The sequence below is a fragment of the Opisthorchis viverrini genome (genome assembly GCF_000715545.1).
Source record: "Opisthorchis viverrini unplaced genomic scaffold opera_v5_13, whole genome shotgun sequence".
Classification (NCBI taxonomy): Eukaryota; Metazoa; Platyhelminthes; class Trematoda; order Opisthorchiida; family Opisthorchiidae; genus Opisthorchis; species Opisthorchis viverrini.
Genome location: NW_008751669.1, coordinates 1,462,435 through 1,482,890, shown reverse-complemented (window position 1 = coordinate 1,482,890; position 20,456 = coordinate 1,462,435). Strand labels below are relative to the sequence as shown.

The 20,456-nt window shown below is 44.1% G+C and overlaps 2 protein-coding genes across 2 annotated transcripts in view; one reads left to right on the top strand and one right to left on the bottom strand.

Annotated features, from left to right (window-relative positions):
* T265_01231 (hypothetical protein) overlaps window positions 1–14,229 on the top strand; it is a gene marked incomplete at both ends in the record, with an annotated part of 30,244 nt that extends 16,015 nt beyond the window's left edge. The window contains one exon of the mRNA XM_009165216.1: window positions 14,099–14,229. Within this exon, the coding sequence (XP_009163480.1) occupies window positions 14,099–14,229 (131 nt within the window). The remainder of the gene's footprint in view (window positions 1–14,098) is intronic.
* Window positions 1,025–19,633, bottom strand: T265_12747 (hypothetical protein; the record flags this gene model as incomplete). Its single annotated transcript, XM_009165270.1, has 7 exons — window positions 1,025–1,255; window positions 5,813–6,077; window positions 10,774–11,080; window positions 13,978–14,116; window positions 19,113–19,235; window positions 19,276–19,390; window positions 19,431–19,633. Coding segments are annotated over 7 exons (1,239 nt in total), but the record flags the coding sequence as incomplete, so codon positions are not given.
* Window positions 19,634–20,456: the final 823 nt, after the last annotated feature.

The following is a 20,456-nucleotide window of genomic DNA, read 5'->3' as shown; positions in this document are numbered from 1 at the left end:
TGCTGAATACGGCTCTCAGGCTTAAGTCTCCCTGTAACCCCATAGTCTGACAATCTCTAACATGCTCCTGGCATGGATAGACACGAACCAAACGTGATAACCTCGGGCATGACCATAGCTTTAGTTCGGTGCTTCACAGCTTGAGACCCATAGATACTTACATATAATGAACACTATCTGTGAAGAGGCGCCAGCAGTATATTTATTCACTTTTCCTACTCTTGTATACGATGCGATTCTTCGTATCACTCCTTGGTTCTACCTGAACACAAACCACCATTTGACCTTGATGTCAAGAAGAATGGAGTCAAGTGGGCTTCATCTTGTGATCAATTTGTCTCGATCCGGCGGGTAGAAGCGTTGTTTGCTACTTACTTTATTTGTACGGGATCTCACCTGGAATCAGCAGTACCTGACCCAGTGTGTAAAAGCCGGTATAACATTAAGATTTGAGCTTTGTACCATTTTATTATTGTATTCATTTGTTCACAGAAATCCATTTGGAAGATTCAATTTCTGGCTGTTTCCCGCTCAACTTAAAGTAGTCCAACTGATCGCTCGGCAGGACCAATACCGAACGCATCATCATTTGGGGATGGGGCGTCATTTGATTTTTATTCAAAAGACCAGCTAGTAACTTTAGAAGGTTACTTCCATTACTCCTATGTGATCTCTGTTTGCCAAACCAAGAAGACATACCTCTTTTTATCATAGCTAAACATTTCCACCGAATCTAGCAATCAACTCAGCACGCAATAGAAGTGTGATGACACATAGTTGCCTGAACAAATAAACACTTTGTAGCCACGCTTATTCTCGTCACGTAACCCACAGACGCATCTACGTGACCATACTTGGATCCTAATGAATGACTTTGGAAAAAACACTGTTATCCAAATGTATATGCTTGTACGTAGGTTCCACGATATCATTGAACTTATCATTAATAAGACAAGAAATGTAACTCTAGGGCTCCAGAACGCAACTAAAACAAATAAACAAGGACTGTGTAAGAGGGAATTTAAACCAATCAAGTTGCAGGTAAGAAAAAAGAGCACACTGGTGAAACAACATCTTAGCATGTACTGTGAATACGAAAGCATTATGTACACGAAAGGGGTAAGAGAGTCAGTTCCTGTTCCGCGTCACACCCAACCGGGAATGGACTAAAAATAACAGAAAGTTAGAAATTTACCAAACAAACCTGATGGCCCTGTTGTTTTAGAAGTCTGTCCACTTTCCGTCCGCCGTGGCCCTTGAATGGGAGAAACACACAAAAGGTGAGCATCAATCTCCATCCAACAAGACGAACATTAGAACTTGGACCATGGCAACACCTTGAGGGGAACCTAAGCGACACCGGACACGAAATTCCACACAAACAGTGAGCTCAATCCAGACAGTCTTCACGGGTCCCGGCGGACAGTCGGTCTCACCGGGTATACACTAATAGTAAGGAAGCGCTAGCATCCATGAACCGGATCGTTCGAAAACCTATAGGACCCAAGTTACGGTCTTTTACTGCAATACCAAAAGCCGATCCAGCAAATAGGGGTGTATAAGTTCGTCCTTGAATCCACACTAAAGAATCAGGTATTCAGAAGATCGTGAGTATCTAAAGAATAGAAAATCCGTACGATGTTCAGGGCTGGAGTTCGTTCGTCCCAAAGTGTTCTGAAAGAAGAAAAATTGCCAACTCCCTGGAGCCACTAAACTTGCTAAATTTGCACTTGGTTTTCGTCTCGGTCGTTCCAAAGCAATGTAAAGCATGACGCTAAAAAATCGATCCATCCGAACAAATTAGTCTGTCACTTCAACCAAGTTTAGCATTGAGGAACCGGTGAAATATCACTTGAATAGCCTGGGGCTACGGTTATCTTCAAGTCCAGAGGTAATGATATGCCTAAAAGTAGAAGTATTCATAAAACCAACCCACAGGGGATCCTAACATTGCCTAGGTTGGACGAGATCCACGTGGACACAACAAAAATAGAACAGACAGTTCAGGTCAACATCACATCAGACATTAATCAACCAGTGCTCAGGAACATAACCTGCCTGCCTTGATCATTTGAGAAAATTTACCGTTGGAAAATGGTTCAACCTAACCTCCGATAGTCAGTAGCGTGTGAAACGAATAAGTGGTGGCGCATAGACAGACTGTGCGAATTCATAAGCTGTGAAACCGTTTTAGTCGGAGTACAGACAAGCGGAGTAAAGCGTAGTACGGTAACCCCGAAATTCCTATATCGGGACAGAAACGTAACCTAATTGAATGCTTGATTGAGACATCAATGAAGATATACTCCTCCAACTGAGATGCAAATTCTTGCACAGAGGATATTTTGAATGATTCGTGCTCCAACCTATGCAGCCTGTGAAGCGCCAACCTAAACACTGTTCATTTGGAAAGAAGCTCGTCCACATAAGATCCGAAGGTTGCTCGGTTGCTGAACTAGTTACCAGATGCCTGTTGATACAACATACATAGCCGCTAACCTGTGCTTCCACTTCAGCTCCAGCCCATTGTCAGGTTTCGTTTGAAGAACAAACTGCAATGTCTGCCCACCAGCCTCCGTATGTACTCATTTACATGATCGTGCCGAGCACCATGCTCTGGTCTTGCGGAACTTGCTGTCGACTGAAACGCCAGTACCAGTTATATCAACCAGCCACTGCCGATGACATTTCACCAACATTGGTAAGACTGACCAAGGACCAGAGCGCAAACAAAAGAGCAGCTTCCCAAACGAATGGGAAAAGCTAGCTGACTTTAGGTTGACTTTCAGCAAACCAAAAGCCAAGTTATCTTTTCCTTGGCATCTACTCCAAACAAGATAGAGTAGAGCTTCGCTCTTCATTCAGTGTCATAGCACGAACGAGTCGGCCACACAGACTGGAACTATTGAGGCAGTATTAATCGGCTGATGAAACACTTCAGCGTTACTCTAAGACTATCATTTTTTTATTGGTCACGTTAAATTTTAGGACCATAGACCAATAGACCTGTAACTTTTTCCCATTGTTACATACTAGATCGATGAAATTAATTCATACAGCAAAGTCGCCCTTCTTACATTGTTTGAAATGATCTAGGGGTCACAATGTTTACACTATTTGTTCTCAAATCTCTTGCCACCTGAAATGAGGACAGATCCCCTACAAGTCTCACTTCTCGAAACTTTCCGTAAGTGTGGTGATTGGCTGAACAGAGAGTGGTGGCACTCCCTCCAATCAATAAGGCTGTTATTCTCCAATGTATGCGCATCACCTTACGGTTGATGCCTTGCCATCAAAACTAGAGATGACAAAATGTAGATTGGGCCTTGAGTAACAAGTAGTTGCCTCTGACTACAAAAGGCAAGCTAAAAAAGCTCAGGGACGAATTCCTGAAGAGCAGCTCTGTGAAAATACCAGACATGGATACCTTACATCAGTTCAGCTGATCATATGCCACCCAAACAATCCCTGATACGACCACACAACGATTCCTGTCTGGAAAATGAGGGATCGGTGTGGAGCGTGATTATTGTTCTGTGACTGAACTTCTCCACAAAATATGATATTGTAACACCAAGTCAGCAAATGATTCCATTCGCCTGGTTGGGAATGAATAGAGGTCATCAGGTGGAAAAATCCGCCAGCTTATAATCCAGTGGACTTTTGGTTGGGATGCTTAGTCTGCTCAAACTGACGTTTCCGTCCCTTATCTGGCTCAGAGTAGGTCCATAATTCTTACAGGGATTTTAATGATAAGTCCCTTGGGAATCCGAAGCTGCCTCTAAATGCGGGATATCGATTTATAAGATTTCCTTTGCTGAGGAGAGGATTACTGGACGACAAATGTGCCCAGTCGCAAATCCGGAACTCGAAGGACTGGACTCTATAAACTAAAAAACTGGCACGACAGATTGGACCATACACTGATAGGATGCCGTCAATCAAGCTGAGGCACCTAGTACGTCCAAAAGTGCCCGCTGTTGGTAGCATTACATTTTGTTGCTATCAATCTCTACTAACAGCAAAATAATCAGTCACTGTTCCATCACATTAAACTGTTCAGTGCCCACACCAACAGAGATGGATTATTGACAAACGACGGTCTAGGATAATATGGCAATTGAGCATGTGTAGCCATACGTCTACCAGTAGAACTGGAGTAGTTACGTCCTCGAACTTCACTACGATTGGACACGCAACAATAATTGCAGCACAGCCAAAGCTCAGTGTCCACCGGTGAATCATTTTCAAAATTCCCACAATATGACAAACGCCTGAGGTGTTCTAATCTGTGCTATTTTAAGACTCCTTCAATGGGGCCGTTGAAGATAATTCAGCAACGTCCGTAACACTGTAACACGAGCTTGGTATGCTTTACAACGCGAGTTCCATTTTCTACCAGTGTTTCGGTGCTATTCTGAGTAACTGAACTTTCTTTTACCTCATATGCAACCATCTACTGGGGTTGCATGGTGATGGCAGCCTGCGCAGCCCAAGCTACCTAAACCGAAACATCCTTCTCATGAGTGTACTGTCATGACCTTTTGTCTTGAACGATACGCATAACAAATGCCCACTCCGTATGATGCTCATCCAGTGTAGGATGACGTCAACAGAGACATGACTGCTTCCAAGAGTCATATTAATCCACCAGAACAGAAGGTGCTCAAAATGAGGCTACTTAACAGAAAGATTCATAACACCGGTCCTCCGATTGGTTGGGCAACCACATTCCACACCTGAAGGACGCTCAGTAGCATGTCCGGAGCGTGTGCAAAACCGTATACATATACCCCTCAAATCATGTTGAAGAAAAACCGCTCATCGTGAATTTATGGATTTCAACGAGATTATTCAAATGAGAGTCATGTGAGCATGTGTTCTACAAAATCCCGAAACCACCAACACCGGAAACAAAATGTGTCCAACAGCTTTCAAGCGTCTGTGGTGCCACCTGACTGGCGGGTCAATCGACACAACCAAAGCATGTCACTGGGTCGTCGTTCGAAACGTTGGGCGTTCCGCTCACATCACTCAAGTGCGAACAGGTTCACCTGTTGAGACGTAAAAACTCGGATGAGTCCAGCGTGCGCTGGTGGAGTAGTGGGAACACGCCCGCCTCACATGTCAGACGTGCAGGGCTCGAACCCAAGCCATTGGATATGCCCTATCTATGAGCTCTAATAAGAGCGCAACTCGAGTCTAGTGTTTTTCCCCTCCGGTGTGGACCAACCAGGATAATTGTTCAAACCAGAGTCATGTATGTATTCTGCAAAAGCCTGAAACCACCAATACCTGAAATATAAAATAATCGTTCACCCATAACACCTTTCCGGTGCCTAATTGCAATGCCATCCGAAGGAATGATGGCTGAGATACTGTCAGGCCGCCCAAACCTAAACGGGATGAAAGAAGTCGAGATGCAGAAGTCAGGTTCAAACCACGAACCTTCATGTCAGTAAAATCGCACTTCAACTGATGAGCCACCTGGGGCTCGGCCCTTAAAAGCAAAGCCACTGAAACCGGCGACTTCCCTTAGGGATTTGTGGGGTGCTGATGGTTTTCGGAACGGATAAGACAACTGCACAATACTCACAGGCTCTTCAGCACAGAATACCTATACTTGAAGGGTTAAATCCCAACTGAATTAGAGAATGAGTTAGAGAATGGCTACATGAAGGAGGCCCTCTAAATGCACCCGATATTGTATTGCAGCACCAGGTTTGGTTTTTATGGAGAGTGCGTAGGCATTAGGGTCCGCGTTCCTCTGTAACTTTCCAATGTGCAACAAACAGCGTTGTCTACGACTTACCCAGTCGAGCTTTGACGGATCGCTGATTGTGAAGCTTTTTGGAAGTCAATTCGGAGCTTAATACTCCCTCAGTAAATGGAACAGGTTTCGACCGAACGGAATTGGGTTGTGGGATCGATTTAGCGGGTGGATGTAATCGCGGACGCTTTAAAATGCCCGCATAGCCAAGTGCGTCTCTGGAGTTCGGTTGTTGGTAACGGATGGCGGTCTGGACGCCAACCGGATTCGGGGAATCGTCTAGACGACTGAAGACTGATTCAGTGATCTGTAGAAATCAAATGAATGAACAAAGTGGTAGTACAAAATATTAATGTATAAAAGCATTGGGTAGCAGTCACTAGATATCGGTGATAGCAGCAACGAGCAATTACTGTTTCGCAGCGAGAAAGTTCGGTAAGGCTGGACAGCTGAGATGGATAAACATGCCTTCCAAATACATTCCGGAGACTTGCCGGCTAGTCGATTACTACAACTGGATACGAATGGGCCGCTGGGGCAATGTAAAGTTCCGATTCCTCACAAAGAGTTCGAGATACCCATAACTCAAAAGACCCTGCGAGATAACCTGTGGGAAACTGACATCTGCCTACAATCATATCCTATATTGCGTCCAACCAGATACAGTAATGGCGATGATGACCTTACTGTGGCATATCAACCGGACTGAATTCCATGGAATAAAAATGGTTCGTACTAAATCGCAAGAAACACACTCTCACAAACTCCATAACATTTAAACATGAAAGCTTTAAATCTCGATCAACAACTATTACGCCTCTTTTTAATCACTGTATTTAGGGAGCATTCAACCACATCGATCGGATAACAACTATCAATTAAGCTGTTCTAGCTTAACCGTTGCAATGTCGTACATCACTAGCTGCTGAAACTTTATTGAATGCCATCAAGCGATTGGTCCGCAACTTTGACAATATGAAAAATTGCCAGTTTGATGAAGGAATAAGGATACAAAAGGTGTTGCCCAGGTGCGATCTCGTATATTGAAATTCCTCCCATATTCAGATGTATCAATCATTTTGCCCTGTCTCATACGAGCTGGGATTCTGTCATCGCTTGCCTGACCAAAAAAACACAAGCTTAGTTAGGGATCAGATGTTAGCACAGTCAGGTACGTGAAAACTATGCGCCTTTGAAGGAAATAAAGGTCAAATGACGAGTCTCGATGGGGAGGGTCAATTTCAATGATACAAAATATGGGTTTAGAACTAGCTGATGGCTACGCACTTTTGTTTTTGTTTGTGATTCAGCCACAGCACGTACCGAGTTGTTCACGGTATTGTTCTTTCACAATTAAAGCCAGTTAGCGCTTTTAGCCTTAGTATACAAGAAAAGACTTCAAAGGTAAAGTCTGGAAATATGTTGGAATATTGGTAGCTCTGGTGCACTAAGTGGTAACTGTTGATCTGTTCACCGAGCAAGGCAGTTGATTCGCAAATGTTTCGTCACCATTCGAGGAGGCATCTTCAGTGTGCTGTTAGGTGGGTAGTCCCCATCGTCGTGCCTGCATTTATAGAGTTTACAAAAAACAGCCTTGAGCTGTAACCTAATTGGCCATTGATAACCTTCGCGCTTGGATTCTGGCTGGTCCGATCATAATCTGTGTTGCGTTATGGTTTGTATTCCTTGCTTCCTACGACCACACTACTGTTGAAATTGTCGTCCATGATTCTCTCTTCCGGCTAGCCCATTCGTGATCCGTATTGCGTCGTGCTCAGTCTCTTTGTCGTTTGATTGGTTGGTGGTGCATCTTCTGTTGTTAGTAGTTTGCTGATTGCTCCGTTCCCAACCGATAGTTTATATTCATGAGCTTGGTTGGTTAATTTTCAGGTCTCCTGTCAGTGGGTCTTCCGTTATTTCGGATCCGTTCGGTGAGCTTTGATGAGAGCTGGAAATTCCGGTTCAATTAGTTTGTCGCTTTAACTCTGATGTCTTTTCGTCTCAGTTCTCTTTGAATCCATGCCGAGCTCAGGGTTTTATAAGTCTGGATTTCCTTTGTCCTCACAGGTCGATAGACAGGATCGACCTCAATGCGTCTGTTTATTGCTCCATCAGCGGAGTGCCACGCCTTCACGAACTCGCTTTCTCTGTTCTTGCCTGGACCAGTATGCTGACGTTGTTCCAACCGAACTCGCGTTCTTCCGTCTTCGTGTACATAGATGAGCGAGAGTTGGTCGTATCTCCTCGTAGTGAGATTTTTTTCGTTAACTCTGGTTGACAGTTCCCTGTTTGTTTGTTTGTCCCACGTAGTGTTTTTTACAATCCTTGCGTTGAATTTTGTGGATTAAATTTGTCTTCTCCATTGCCTTTGCTTTTGATGGTGCTCTTCCCAGCGTGTCAGTCGGTCTGTGAGCAACTCTTATGGCATGCTGTCGTAGTATCCTTGCGGTCATCTCCGAAATGTTTCTGATTTACGGTAGTATGTCTGTTTTGCTTGCGCTTCCAGTCGTCGAGTTGGTTGACTTGCATTTTCTCAGAGATCTCCGGATGAAACCCCATGGGCAACCGGTTCTTTGAAAGATTTCGCATAAGAGTCTCTCTTCTTTTGCCTTGGATTCTATTGTGTTGTAGTATGTTTCAATCCGCTTGAATGGTGTCCGAATGCAGCTCTGCCTGTGATAGCTTGGATGGTTGCTGTGGTAGTACGGAATCTGATCTGTGTGTAGCCTTTCTGTAGACTTCAGTTGACATTTGTCCATTTGGGAACCTTGTGACTATGACATCTAAACCACCAGTTTGTTGTTGCTTTCCTCTTACATCGGGAACTTGTCATCAGAGATGTTCATCAATTAGATTGCTCGTCGTAACTCGCTCTTTTTGATGATGACAAAGGTATCGTCTACATACCTTATCCACAGTTTTGGGTTTATATATGGTGATACAATCCTCTCCGGTTTTTGCACTGTAATCTCAACGATGAACCCTGAAATTTGGGAACCCAGTGACGCTTCTTCCCATCGTTGTTCGTAGTATTCACCGTTGAATTCGAAGTGGTTAAGCAGAGGTTGAGCAGTTCACAGGTGTCTTTTCCCAGAAATCCGCAGGCAGGTTCATGAACGTCAAATAATTCAGTGACTGCTGTCTTTGCGGAATGGGGATCCAGTGATTTGAATAAGGACTGACATCAAATGAGACCATTGTTTCGCCCTCTTCTATTGTGAAGCTCTTTATCCAAGAATCGTTGTTGAGTGTTGCGATCAACCAATCAAACAACAAAGAGGCCGAACACGAGGCAATCTGGATCACGAACGGACCAACCGGAAGAGAATAATGGGCGACGATTTCAACAGTAGTGTGGTCGTAGGAAGCAAGAAATACAAACCACAACGCAACACAGATTATAATCAGACCAGCCAGTTGTAGCTCAAAGCTGCTTTTTGTAAACTATATAAACGCAAGCACTAAGAGAAGGACTACGCACCCAACAGCGCACTGAAGATGTCTCCTCACACATTTGCGAATCGATTGCCAAGATTGGTGGACAGATCAGCAGCCACTTGATCAATTACCAGAGTAAAGTCTTCCTTTCAGCACTGAAGCTGCTCTTTTTAATAAATGGACGGCATTTCTGAATATTTGAGAAATTATTGCCTTACGTTTATTTAAATGTGACTGACATCTTTCAAAGGTGGAAATAAAAGGGCATTTTTTTCTTCTTTTCGCATGACACAAAATCCTCGCGTAAGTAGGCGTTAGTGGATCGAACATTCTTTCAGCATAACACAAAACTCAGCAAGTAGAAAACTGTGTAAGACAGGTGCCCGTTATTTCGGAGTCTGAGCTGTGCGTCCCACTATCAACCCTAGTGAAGCATGATTCGTGCACATTTTGGCTAAAGCTGAGGAAGTCCCGTCTTAAAAGATTTAAGTTGCCACAGTAGTTTTCAGAGGTATAACGTTCCCACTCACGTCAAAAAGAAGCATACGCACAAAAGTTCCCACAGGATTGTTGTGGCGGCTAATCATCTGGTTTTACGGCTGACGTCCCCAGAGCGGAAGGTTCAGAATATGCCAGAGGCAGTGTTCATGCAATCATTTCTATGTGTAGTCAGCAGAAAGCAAATCAACAACTCATCGCACTTGTTTATCAAAACAGCAACGCAAGTTCAGAGTGAGATAGTTTTAAGCTTAAACTGGCCGAGGAAAAACACCAATGTGGACATATAAAAGTTCGGTCACCGGGAGAGACCAGATATTGCAACTCATTTGCTATCAAGGAGAACGCCGGTGTCTCATGTGGCACAATTTGTCACCGGGCCTCATCACTTGTCGGTGCAGCACCGGTAGTGCGTTACTGCGTAACGAAGCAGTAAAAAATAATCGTCTGGCTGTAGCACCCTTCCGGGGCCTAGCTGCCATGCCAACGGCCGGTTGCGTCAGTGAAAATGCTGTGAGGAGTAGATAGTCTTATTGATATCCCGACTTTGCAAAAGTAGTACACTATGGAAATCGATTTACTTCATCGTTGATTATTCTGTCGGAATCCCGTTCGGGCGCAAAAAACTCGTTTTAGGTTGGGTGTTGGATCGACTTCGTCACCGCTCAGACCTGCATCGAGATTTACGGCAATCCTCGGAAGGCTGTAAATCTTACACCAATGAAAAACTTGATCTGATATTGAACGGTTTTGATGGCAAAATAATTGTTCGGCTTACACAGTAAAGTAGGTGGAACGCACAAAAACAGACGGACTATGAACTGCAACGACTGATGAAGTAACCTATGCATAATGTTTAAATTTCTCACGCTGCTTCGGAACCATGCCAACCTGATGATCGACATTAAATGGCGAAGCAACCAGAGATTGCTTTGTCATCTTCGTTGAAGTATACTTACGGTTGCATCTTTTCACTCATTAGAAAATCGGTCAAATTCATCACGTAGTTTAACAGTCCTTCGTTCATATACTTTCGAGCCCCAGTGCTAAAAACGTAAAACACTCACCTGACGTTTTGATGCTAGCCTGGCCTTCATCGGCATTGCATTGAGCATGGGAGCCCGGATAACCTGTCTCGTTATCGATAGTTTGGAAGGAGCCCCCCCAGCAGTTGACGTCTTGCTGCTAACGCGGCTTTCACACGCCGGCGTCGGCTTCTTCGCCACCGATGGGGATGTGCTAATGCTTCGTGCGACCAACCGCTGGACAACCGCCGTTTGTTTGGATGGTTGTGGTGGAGCTTCGATCTGCTCAGTCGGCGCACCGAGACGTCCGAAAACAGATCCTTTCAGGTTGGATGATCGAGACGCCTCTCTAGGGAAACAGGTTAAAATAATGATGACGGGGACATCAGTAGAACATTCAACCGACTGAGTGCGTAACGCTGATATGTTTGTTTGGCATTTGTTAGGAGATAGAAGTGCCTGTTGGTCACGTTTCAGCACAAAAATAGTCGACGTTGTTAGGAGCACATTGAAGGCAAATTCACAGCAGACATCAAGCTGTCCTATGCCGGTACTCAATAAAAATATCGAGAGTTGAAACTTAAAACTTTTTTTAAAAAATCTTAGGGGCGAATCGAACATGGCTGCTTAACAGCAATTTTCACATAAAGTACTCGCCCTCCATGATATAACAGTCCCACAGTGAAACAATTTTCAATCCGCTCGGAGGCGAACTTTCCCAGAACCACACAGGAGATGCTTTGAAGCCCTTGAACTGAACGTTTCATACATCCCACAACGAAAAAATTGACCATCAAAACCACGATGTACATAGAGATTGTCATATCTACCAATGTGTAACCACATCAGACAGCTGATCTAAATAGCGTTCAAAATCTCCCACAAAGGAGACTCTTCATGAATCAGATGATCGACAGCTTGGCCAAAACTGTGTGTTTGTAAACACCATATCAAACGGCCGGTGTCTGGAAATAGGAGGAAAAGTGAAAAACGCGATAACAACAGACCTCCAGACATGTGCAGCACTTCTTCTGTCCACCGCTACTCTGAGTAAGGACTCCCTCTTCCTAATATGATAGAAAAGGCTGTGCAGATCAATCGCATGGGATAAATCGTTTGATCTTCAGTGATTCAAAAAAAGCTTGCTTTCGAGGTCACAATACAGAACAGGCAACATATTATAGTGAGTTCCCTAACATGATTACACTTTTTTTGGTCATGTCCCAGTCCAACAATACTGCATAACAAGTGATCGCTCTCAATGGCCCAAATACCGCCGAAAATTCTCGTCGCTACATACGCGCCCACAAAACGTTTTAGCTACTCGTGAGTAGTTAATCTGCACACAATTCACCTCATTCAATAGAGCGGTTTCCAGCGTCGGCTACTCTGTGCCGAAAACTCATTGAGCTTCAGAAAACTGCGCAAGAGCACCGAACTCACAAATTAGCCAAATGTAACTTATGGGCAAAGACCTCTGCGAAAGATGCATCGCATCACAACAACCCTTGGACTAGCCATCACTGGTAAGGCTGACTGGATTTTTTGCAACATAAACGGACTGCCTTTTCAAGATGTCAAGAAACCGTTCGAGGTAACCTGAGCATAAATGGAATCGTATCACTAAAATTTCAAAACAGCTCTCTTCCCCAGGTGACCATTCTCAGGTTAAATGGAAATCATTTACTCTGAGCGGAAAGAGCGCTAAGTTTGCAGTCACGTTGCAATCGCCTACAATAAGCAATTTCCGTCAAATGTGGTAAGTTCCCTGGAGGAAACGCTTCTATTGATCCCATGAATCCCTGCCATAAAAAATATCCTAGCATGCAAGGATTATTTATCTTCACAACACATTTTCTATCCCAGCCGAGTAACGGCCCCGGCAGGTTTTATTAATAAATACTAAAATAAATTTAGGGGCCCAGTGGCGCAGTGCTATAGAGAGAACCATTAATTGATCCGTGCACATCGACCCGAGTAACAGGACTAAACAGGCAAGCCCACTGAAGCTGTTTTGCTATTAGCGGAATATACTCACTTGCATACCAATTTGGTTTTGACGTGAGACTCACCTGGACCCAACTGAATCTCTCGTTTATGGCACTTTTAAGCAAATGAATGTGCTGCACCAGGCAGCTGATGTTCCAGTTGATACGAGGTACGATAAAGCGATGCATGTGTAGACGTAATACACTACTCACGAGGGTGCTGAGAACTCTTGGGGTACTCAAGATGTGTTGTCTGATGATACGCTTGTGTGTTAGTAGCTTCGAATCTCCACGACCAGTAAAAAGCGGAAATATTGCCTCCCATGTAGTAGGAGTAGTGAGATGAAAGCAAAACAATCGCATCTCAGCCTTTGTATCTTTTCGGTAATGATCAGATACCAGGGTTGGAGACGACTCTATGTTGTGTAAAACTTAGTAACTTAGAGGCAGCTTCAGCAGAGGAGGGATGACCGACCGATACGATCATGCTCTGCCAGTTAGTGGGAAAATGCCGTCACAACCGATGTGACTGATTCCGCATCTACGACACGGTAAGAAACGGCCCAGTGTGTGGCACCGCGGTAAAGGAGTTATTTCAACTACATACTCTACAAAAGCAATACACACTCAAGTAACTAGTAAACAGGGTGAAGCTCTTCCAGCTATGGTATTTCGGCCTACTCCAAATGACCAAATGTAAAAATGTGAGCTAGTGTACAGCCGACGGTCGGAATAGCAGTGTTGACAGTACAGTGGTCCCTACCAATAATTCGTCTTCAAATCTCAAAGCCCTCCAGAAAATGGATCACAAGTGCCGGTCCCACCTTTTCCTACATGTTCGAAGAAACAGTTATCCAACCCAGAAAGCGAATACCAGAAAAAAAGTAAAACCAGAACATCTTGGAAGTGTTTTGTCTGCAGGAATAATGACACTCTCCTTCCCCATTCCTACTACATCAGCCAGCTATAAATTGAAGCTCTCTCCGTCAAGTCAAGAGATCTAAAAATAATCCATTACATATACTGTGATTTAACTTCACACAGATATTAATGCAAATTAATTAGAGCTCATTTATTACAGTAATCCGCCAAAAATGACTGAAAATTAATCTCTCCAGGATGTTACCCCCTTTCTAGGGGGGGAGGGAAATACTTGGAAAACACTGACGGAAAATGTCACTGTGGAGTATCCAGAGAAGTGGCTTATATACAGATGGCCTTACTAGGAAAAATGACGGTTCTTCAAACACCAACTTACTTGGATAAAATCACCCTGTATCCGTCAGAATCCTCTACATCACTCTCCTCGAAGGAAGTTAGAGCCGATCGCGAATTTGACTTTATTCTACCATCAGTTACAGGTTCTGTATTCTTTACAGGTAACTTGGATGAGGTTTCTGGACACGGTCGGAAAGGGAACATAAAGCTTGTCAAGTCACATGAACTGATATCTGGTCGAGATCAACGAAAAGGTATCAGCACCACCAACGAAGAAAATGCGAAGAGCTAGTAGAGACAGGTGGCAGAAACTGCATGAAATTGGTGAAAAATTGTAGGGTTAATATCCCAACAAAAATAAGAGGCCTTCCCATTTTTACCATGAATTCTACCACCATTTCTTTGCCTGGTTGCCGATTAAAAATAAAGCTTACTTGTGTTCGTTAGATGAGATCGAATTTCTAAGATTTTTGTTTTCACTTTCTGAAAGCATTCGCCCGAAGCAAATATCAAAACCGAAAAGTGAACATCGACTGGCATAAAAAAAATCACGCAATCATCGAAAAATCAGCCTCAGTTTCAGGCTGACGTACTGCCACCGACAACAACCAAACGATTCGTAATCTCCTTCATACCCCTCTGTCAAGTCAAGGGTTGGCCACCTCTCTGCTTCCGCCACATGTTTGTCTTGAGACATCCCTCTTTAAAAACGACCAGCGACGCATGAATAGTCTACAATTAACAAACATTATAAATGATTGAAGAAAAGAAGAATGGGGAATGTCTTGTGCATTGTGAGAGTAAGCCCAGCATTAGAATCGTCACGTCTCTGTCTCTGAATAATGGTCAACTGGGCTAACTAGATGTTCCAACCGAAGCCATCCGTGCATCATGACAATCGCCACATAAACCTTGCTATCTCTCGGTATTTTGCGATATGTTACCGAATAAGTAGAAACAATCATGGGGGGATCGTGGAGTTTGGGGTGGCTCCAAGAGAGAAAACCTTATATAAATCTGGTTGAAAATGCTTGTCGTCACTTCCCTGGGAAAGATCCTTGAAGGCTTCGCTCAAAGATAGTTTCTGGGAGCCAGAGTGAATTAACCTTCGGGTATTCCCGGATTTATGGGACCTTACCTAGTTCCTGACTTCCGGGTCGGCGCACACGCTCACTTTCGCTTGGCATCAGATGGTTTGTCAGGTCAGGTGATGATCGGGACCGGAAGGGATATTTCTCCGAGGTTTAAGCAGTGCCACAGTTTTGTATGATATTCAGTGCTTCAGTGGCCATGGTGGCGCCGTACCACAGGCGAAACTCCCAGCACTGCGCAAACAGGTAGTGATCCCGGTCCAGCATGAACTTACGTTTGATGGTGGATCGGTTGAAAGAGACTCCAGAAAACCATTCTGGTAAATTCGCCTAACATCCGGATCTGCCAGTCTTTCAGTTGCCAGGGGATTTGTCAGCACCTTACGCGGCCATAGAGAACGAAGGAAAAAGTTACACCTGACAAGCACGTGCTCGGAATCCACAAATGTGTCCCAAAACGAGTGGAAGTCAGTTATTCATCCGTGCCATCGGTAACTGATGGCAATGCGACCGATCTGAGTTCGTAACCCAGACGCCGTTAGAAGACACCATGAGGCCAGAGGAATTCAGCTAGTTCAGAAGTTAGTACTGCGTAAAAACAGTCTGCGGTCAGAACACAACTAAGACAATGGTTTACCATTGTTCTCGCCTATCGAGCCCAATCCAAGTCTACCACCTAATTGAGTATCAGATGCTCTAAACCTTCCCACCTGTGTATTCGCGTCTCCGGCAACCATAAAGATATCTAATCTTTTAGCTCGCCGAAAGAGAGCATTCAGGGGGTCATAAAACTTGTCCTTGGTGTGAGAGGAAGAAAGGCGTCAGCAGTGACCTGTTTCCGCTCACCCGCTCTGACGTATGCAGCAAGTAGTGCGACCTGGCTGATGGCACCACGGGACGGTAAATGTGGCATAAGTTCATTTGTATGTGTATAATTCATGGTTGTACATGGGTTGGTATATTGTCAGAACGCCAACACCCAGACAGGAGGACGATTAGGGTTCTCAACCAAAGCCTTTGGCTCAAAAGCCTGACCGGAAAACAGCAATGTTTAAGGGGGATGCAAGTGCATTTCGGTCTCAACGGAATAAATCGCTGTACATGCTCTAACCCCAACATGGAAGGCCAGGAGACATTGTTCGTTAGATCACTAATCATTGACCAAACTTGGATGAGACTGCGACCGTCGCGTGGACACCCCCAGTATAGCACAACGGGTAGCGGAGGCTCACAAGCCGTCACACCACAGGAAGACCCAGTCGCTTCGTGACCGGTCTAGTCTCTTTGTGACGCCAATAGTGCACTATGAGTTCGTGAGTGTTGTATTGATAGCCCTACAAGAGCCCACAGGGCAAGAAAACCTGAGCGCATCGGCCATTGCCGCGTACGCTTTGTGCACCTAGTCGAACCCAACTGTAAAAATTACACCGAAGATCCTCGCATGAAATCGGCATCATGTGTTTCATGAACGTTCACTAGTAGGGATAAGTGACACGCGCCTCACATTTATCACACAGGTAATGTGTAGATAGTTTTGAACAGCAGTTGCGACTATGCGTAAACAAATAAAATGTTATTCTTCGTAAATTAAGCGAAAGAAGCAAGACACAAAAACCGACAACTCTCTTGACCATACGCGAGTGGCAATACAAGATGGACTATGTAAACGCCATCCAAAAAGATCCACGGCCCGAACAGGGGAATGTCGTTTGGTAAACTGCCAACAAACAAACAAGTCCGGCTCGTTTCTGTAAACATAAGGCGGTTGTCTAATGGCAAGCCCATTGAGCAAACAACACCCCTTGGTTGTGGTCCACATTCGTAGGAAACTTCTGAGCATTTCTTTTTGTTTTGTCAGCCCACAAACATCAATGTGATCAGCTTGACTGAATGATCTAGGAATGACAATTACGCGCTCATACCCAGTTGGCCACTTCTCACCACCGTTCACGGCTTGACGAGTTCTTTCTGTAGTATGACGGGTCGACTCTATCAGACAGCTCTAATGTTCTGTCATTGACGATGTTGGTTGATTTTCGTTTTTCGGATGGATCAGCCTACAGGAATACATACCTTGCAAGAAAACTTATCACAGATACAAATGTAGCGCCGATGTTCGATCACCAAATTTCCCCCTAAAAGGTAAATTACCAATTAATAGGTATCTAGATTTCAACTCCTATCTATGGATAGGATTCCTAAATATTTCGTCTATTTACTGGTGAATCGCACATAACTTGTGGTCAATCGCCAGAGTCCCAAGTTGAATCCATCCCGGCAGACCGCTATGAATGTAATCAAAACCTATGCTAATACGCTAGCGTATCTCACTAACTTTGCAAAGGACATGATATCTAGTTCTTTGGCTGTCCAACTGCTTTGTGGAATTTTCGAACTTAACTTTACTACCATTTGAGAGACACTGAGATTACTGGTTCCGTAAGGGTACAAGAGAAAGAAATGCCCTTTACGGTGGTTCCAGCTTCTACAACTTCGGGAATGAAAGCAACGCGTCCAAGATGATGGCCAAATCCGTGCACTGGCGGCAAATAGTTCGGTATAGCAGGAAGTGAGAGCTACACAATATAGACAATAGTTTTGATTCGAGACCACCACTAACTGAATGATACTGTCATATCTGTCAGGGTCAATAACCACTGGCTTGTCTTTTTCTACCAAGCTGACGCCAACTGAATACTCAGAAAAGCATAAGGGAGCCCGTTTCCTCCTATCATTGTATACGTGGACACAACCAATCACGAGCTTCCTAGAGCACAATTCGACTACAAACACTCAAGAAAAATTCGCTATCAACAGTACCGATGCTCTGACCACCACTACAGACGATGTGAACCTATTCACAATCTAATCCTAATGGGACAGTTTTCAGTACACTGAGAAAACAAAGAAATCGTTTACCTCCGGTTCACTTGGAGCTACAAGACAAACATTATAACCAGAAAACAAACGAAATGTGCACACCAAGCGACGTACATCAAATAACGACGAGTGTGAACAACTACTTTGAAAGCATCTTTTGATTGTGGCCTCACGATACTCATGATAGAAGACCATGCGTCCAAGAAGCCTGGACTAATAACAGATGAAGAATGGCTGAAGAACCTTGCTTTACAACTTGTTACAGTTGGTTATTAAATAGAACAAGCAACCTGAACAGTTCCGAAATGAGCTCTGAAAGGTTATTCGATTTCACTTCATCTACATGTCAACACGTCATTTCACATCATCATGTCCACAAAAAAAGTAAGGTAAACCTAGTGGAGGGCCCTTGTGGGTATTCAGAAAGCCTTGCGGACAGCCAGATACATTACTAGCGATAATGTGAGTGTGGTCTTATGAATGTGCAATTTACTCTAAAAGAATTTCATAGGACCAACCCGGTGTTCCAACAGGTACACAAGTCAGCACGTACAATCATATCTATTGGCGGAATGGAGGAATGACAAGGTGGGAACTAGCCACTCATTTGGCCAAGTCAACGATCGATCCCAAAAAAACCATACATCTAGGCACAACGGTAGAGATTCATTACGAAAAGACAGTTTTTCTACCTGATATAATAAACCGGACTGCAGCGCCGCAGCTTGGATTGTAGGCTTAGTAGTATCCGTACTATCAGCGGAAAGACTGGAGGATCAACCAGTTGGTTTAAAACGTTAGGTGACATACCAGGCAAAGCACAGTATTTTCCAAGTTGCGAATTTCGTGAACTTATGGAAGTCGTTACTTTAACTGACGCAACAGGGTGTTTGACTAACAAAGCTGATGCCCTAACATATCCCAAACAATCTCGAATGCCGAACTACGATGCACCGGAAAAGTACGCATGCATGGAGGCATTACATAAATGCATACCAGTTCGGCCCGGTTACCAAAGATACAATGATTAGGTTGTCGTTACACGACAAAAAGCAGTCACTGTGAAATAGATAGGTTGGTATAATTCATTTGACGAAACCACCGCAATTTGAATGGAGTTGAAACGCCGTTCATTCTACGCGAAATTTAACTGCTAATAAAAGTTAGTTAAATAAGTCAGACGCAACTCCGTGAAGGGACCCACCTCGTTGTCGCATATTGGCCAGAATGCGTTGTGTTTTTGCAGTTGTTCCAGTCGGATACTTTACAACATATTTTCCTTCGACTTCCGGGGTCATTCTCCTGCGCACAACAGTTCCGGTGGTACCTTAAGGAGAATATTACATGCAGTAGCAACGGTTACGCACTGGATGGGGTTGAGAACTGTACAGTAGATGGTGACTTGTTTTCAGCTTTGGATGGTGGCTGAATGGTACTCGTCATAGTGGTTGAAGTAACATTCGGAACAGTAGCAGCTGGATCCTGTGAAGAGTGTACATATAGGTCGACGGCATGGGGTTACCTCATGTCCGACTTTACGGCATTGTTTCAGAATGGCGATTATGTCCCCAATCACATTAATGCCCATATCCTTCAAGTGCTCCTTTTCTAGATCTGCAACCAAGGCACCTGTAATCCGATGGTCCACGAATATCTGAGCGTAAGTCTTGCGTACAGCTGCCGGTACACCAGCAGCGGTGAAAAATTCTATCCATTCGGAAATATCTGCAAAGCAGAAGTTACAGTTCAGATACGAAAAAGAAACCGACAATAAATCATTGGGCGATACTCCATAGTTATGTAGTAGTGCGGTGCTGAACTCAAAAAAAAGACTGGTAACCATGTGCAGCTATTCCAGGAGGGAAACATCGGAGTAACATCTGCCCTGATGCGACCGCATTGCCTCCTTGAATCACCAGTGGGTTTGATGGGGATCTGGAGGCCTTCCCATTGTTTCACCCAGCTTTCCAGCTACATGCCATATCGGTTTTTGAAGCAATTTCGGAAACGACATTGTCATTGAATTTCAGAGAGATAAGAATTAGAAATAGATCGTAAGTTTCCGCAAGAACAGTACTTTAGGCACAGTAATCCACAGAAACCTACTAAGAATCTATGTAGTTCGTCATTTCAAGATCTTAGGTTGGCTCGCCAGTCCTCGAATCAAACGAAATTACGGCACGACATTAATTGTCGCCCTCTTCTCAGAGGTTTCTCATGCTCATTCAACACCAACTACTTCAAGAAAAAGGTCCACTCCACTATTTCCATTATCATCCGAATCCCCACAATCCTCTTCCCACGAGGATCAAATTCCCCCAAGATACCAACTTTACCTAACTACAACCTGCTAGTTGTGTAGGATCTCGGACTTTGGTTCATAAATGTGGTCACTGTCATATAACAATGATAATTATCGTTCAGCTGTAAACCCCTTTCAGTGCCTAGCTGCCATGCCACCAGAAGGAAGCGCGAGGACTGGGATACTACCAAGTCGCCCAAAACTAGACAAGGAGAGTCGAAAGCCAGAAATCGAGTTCGAACCATG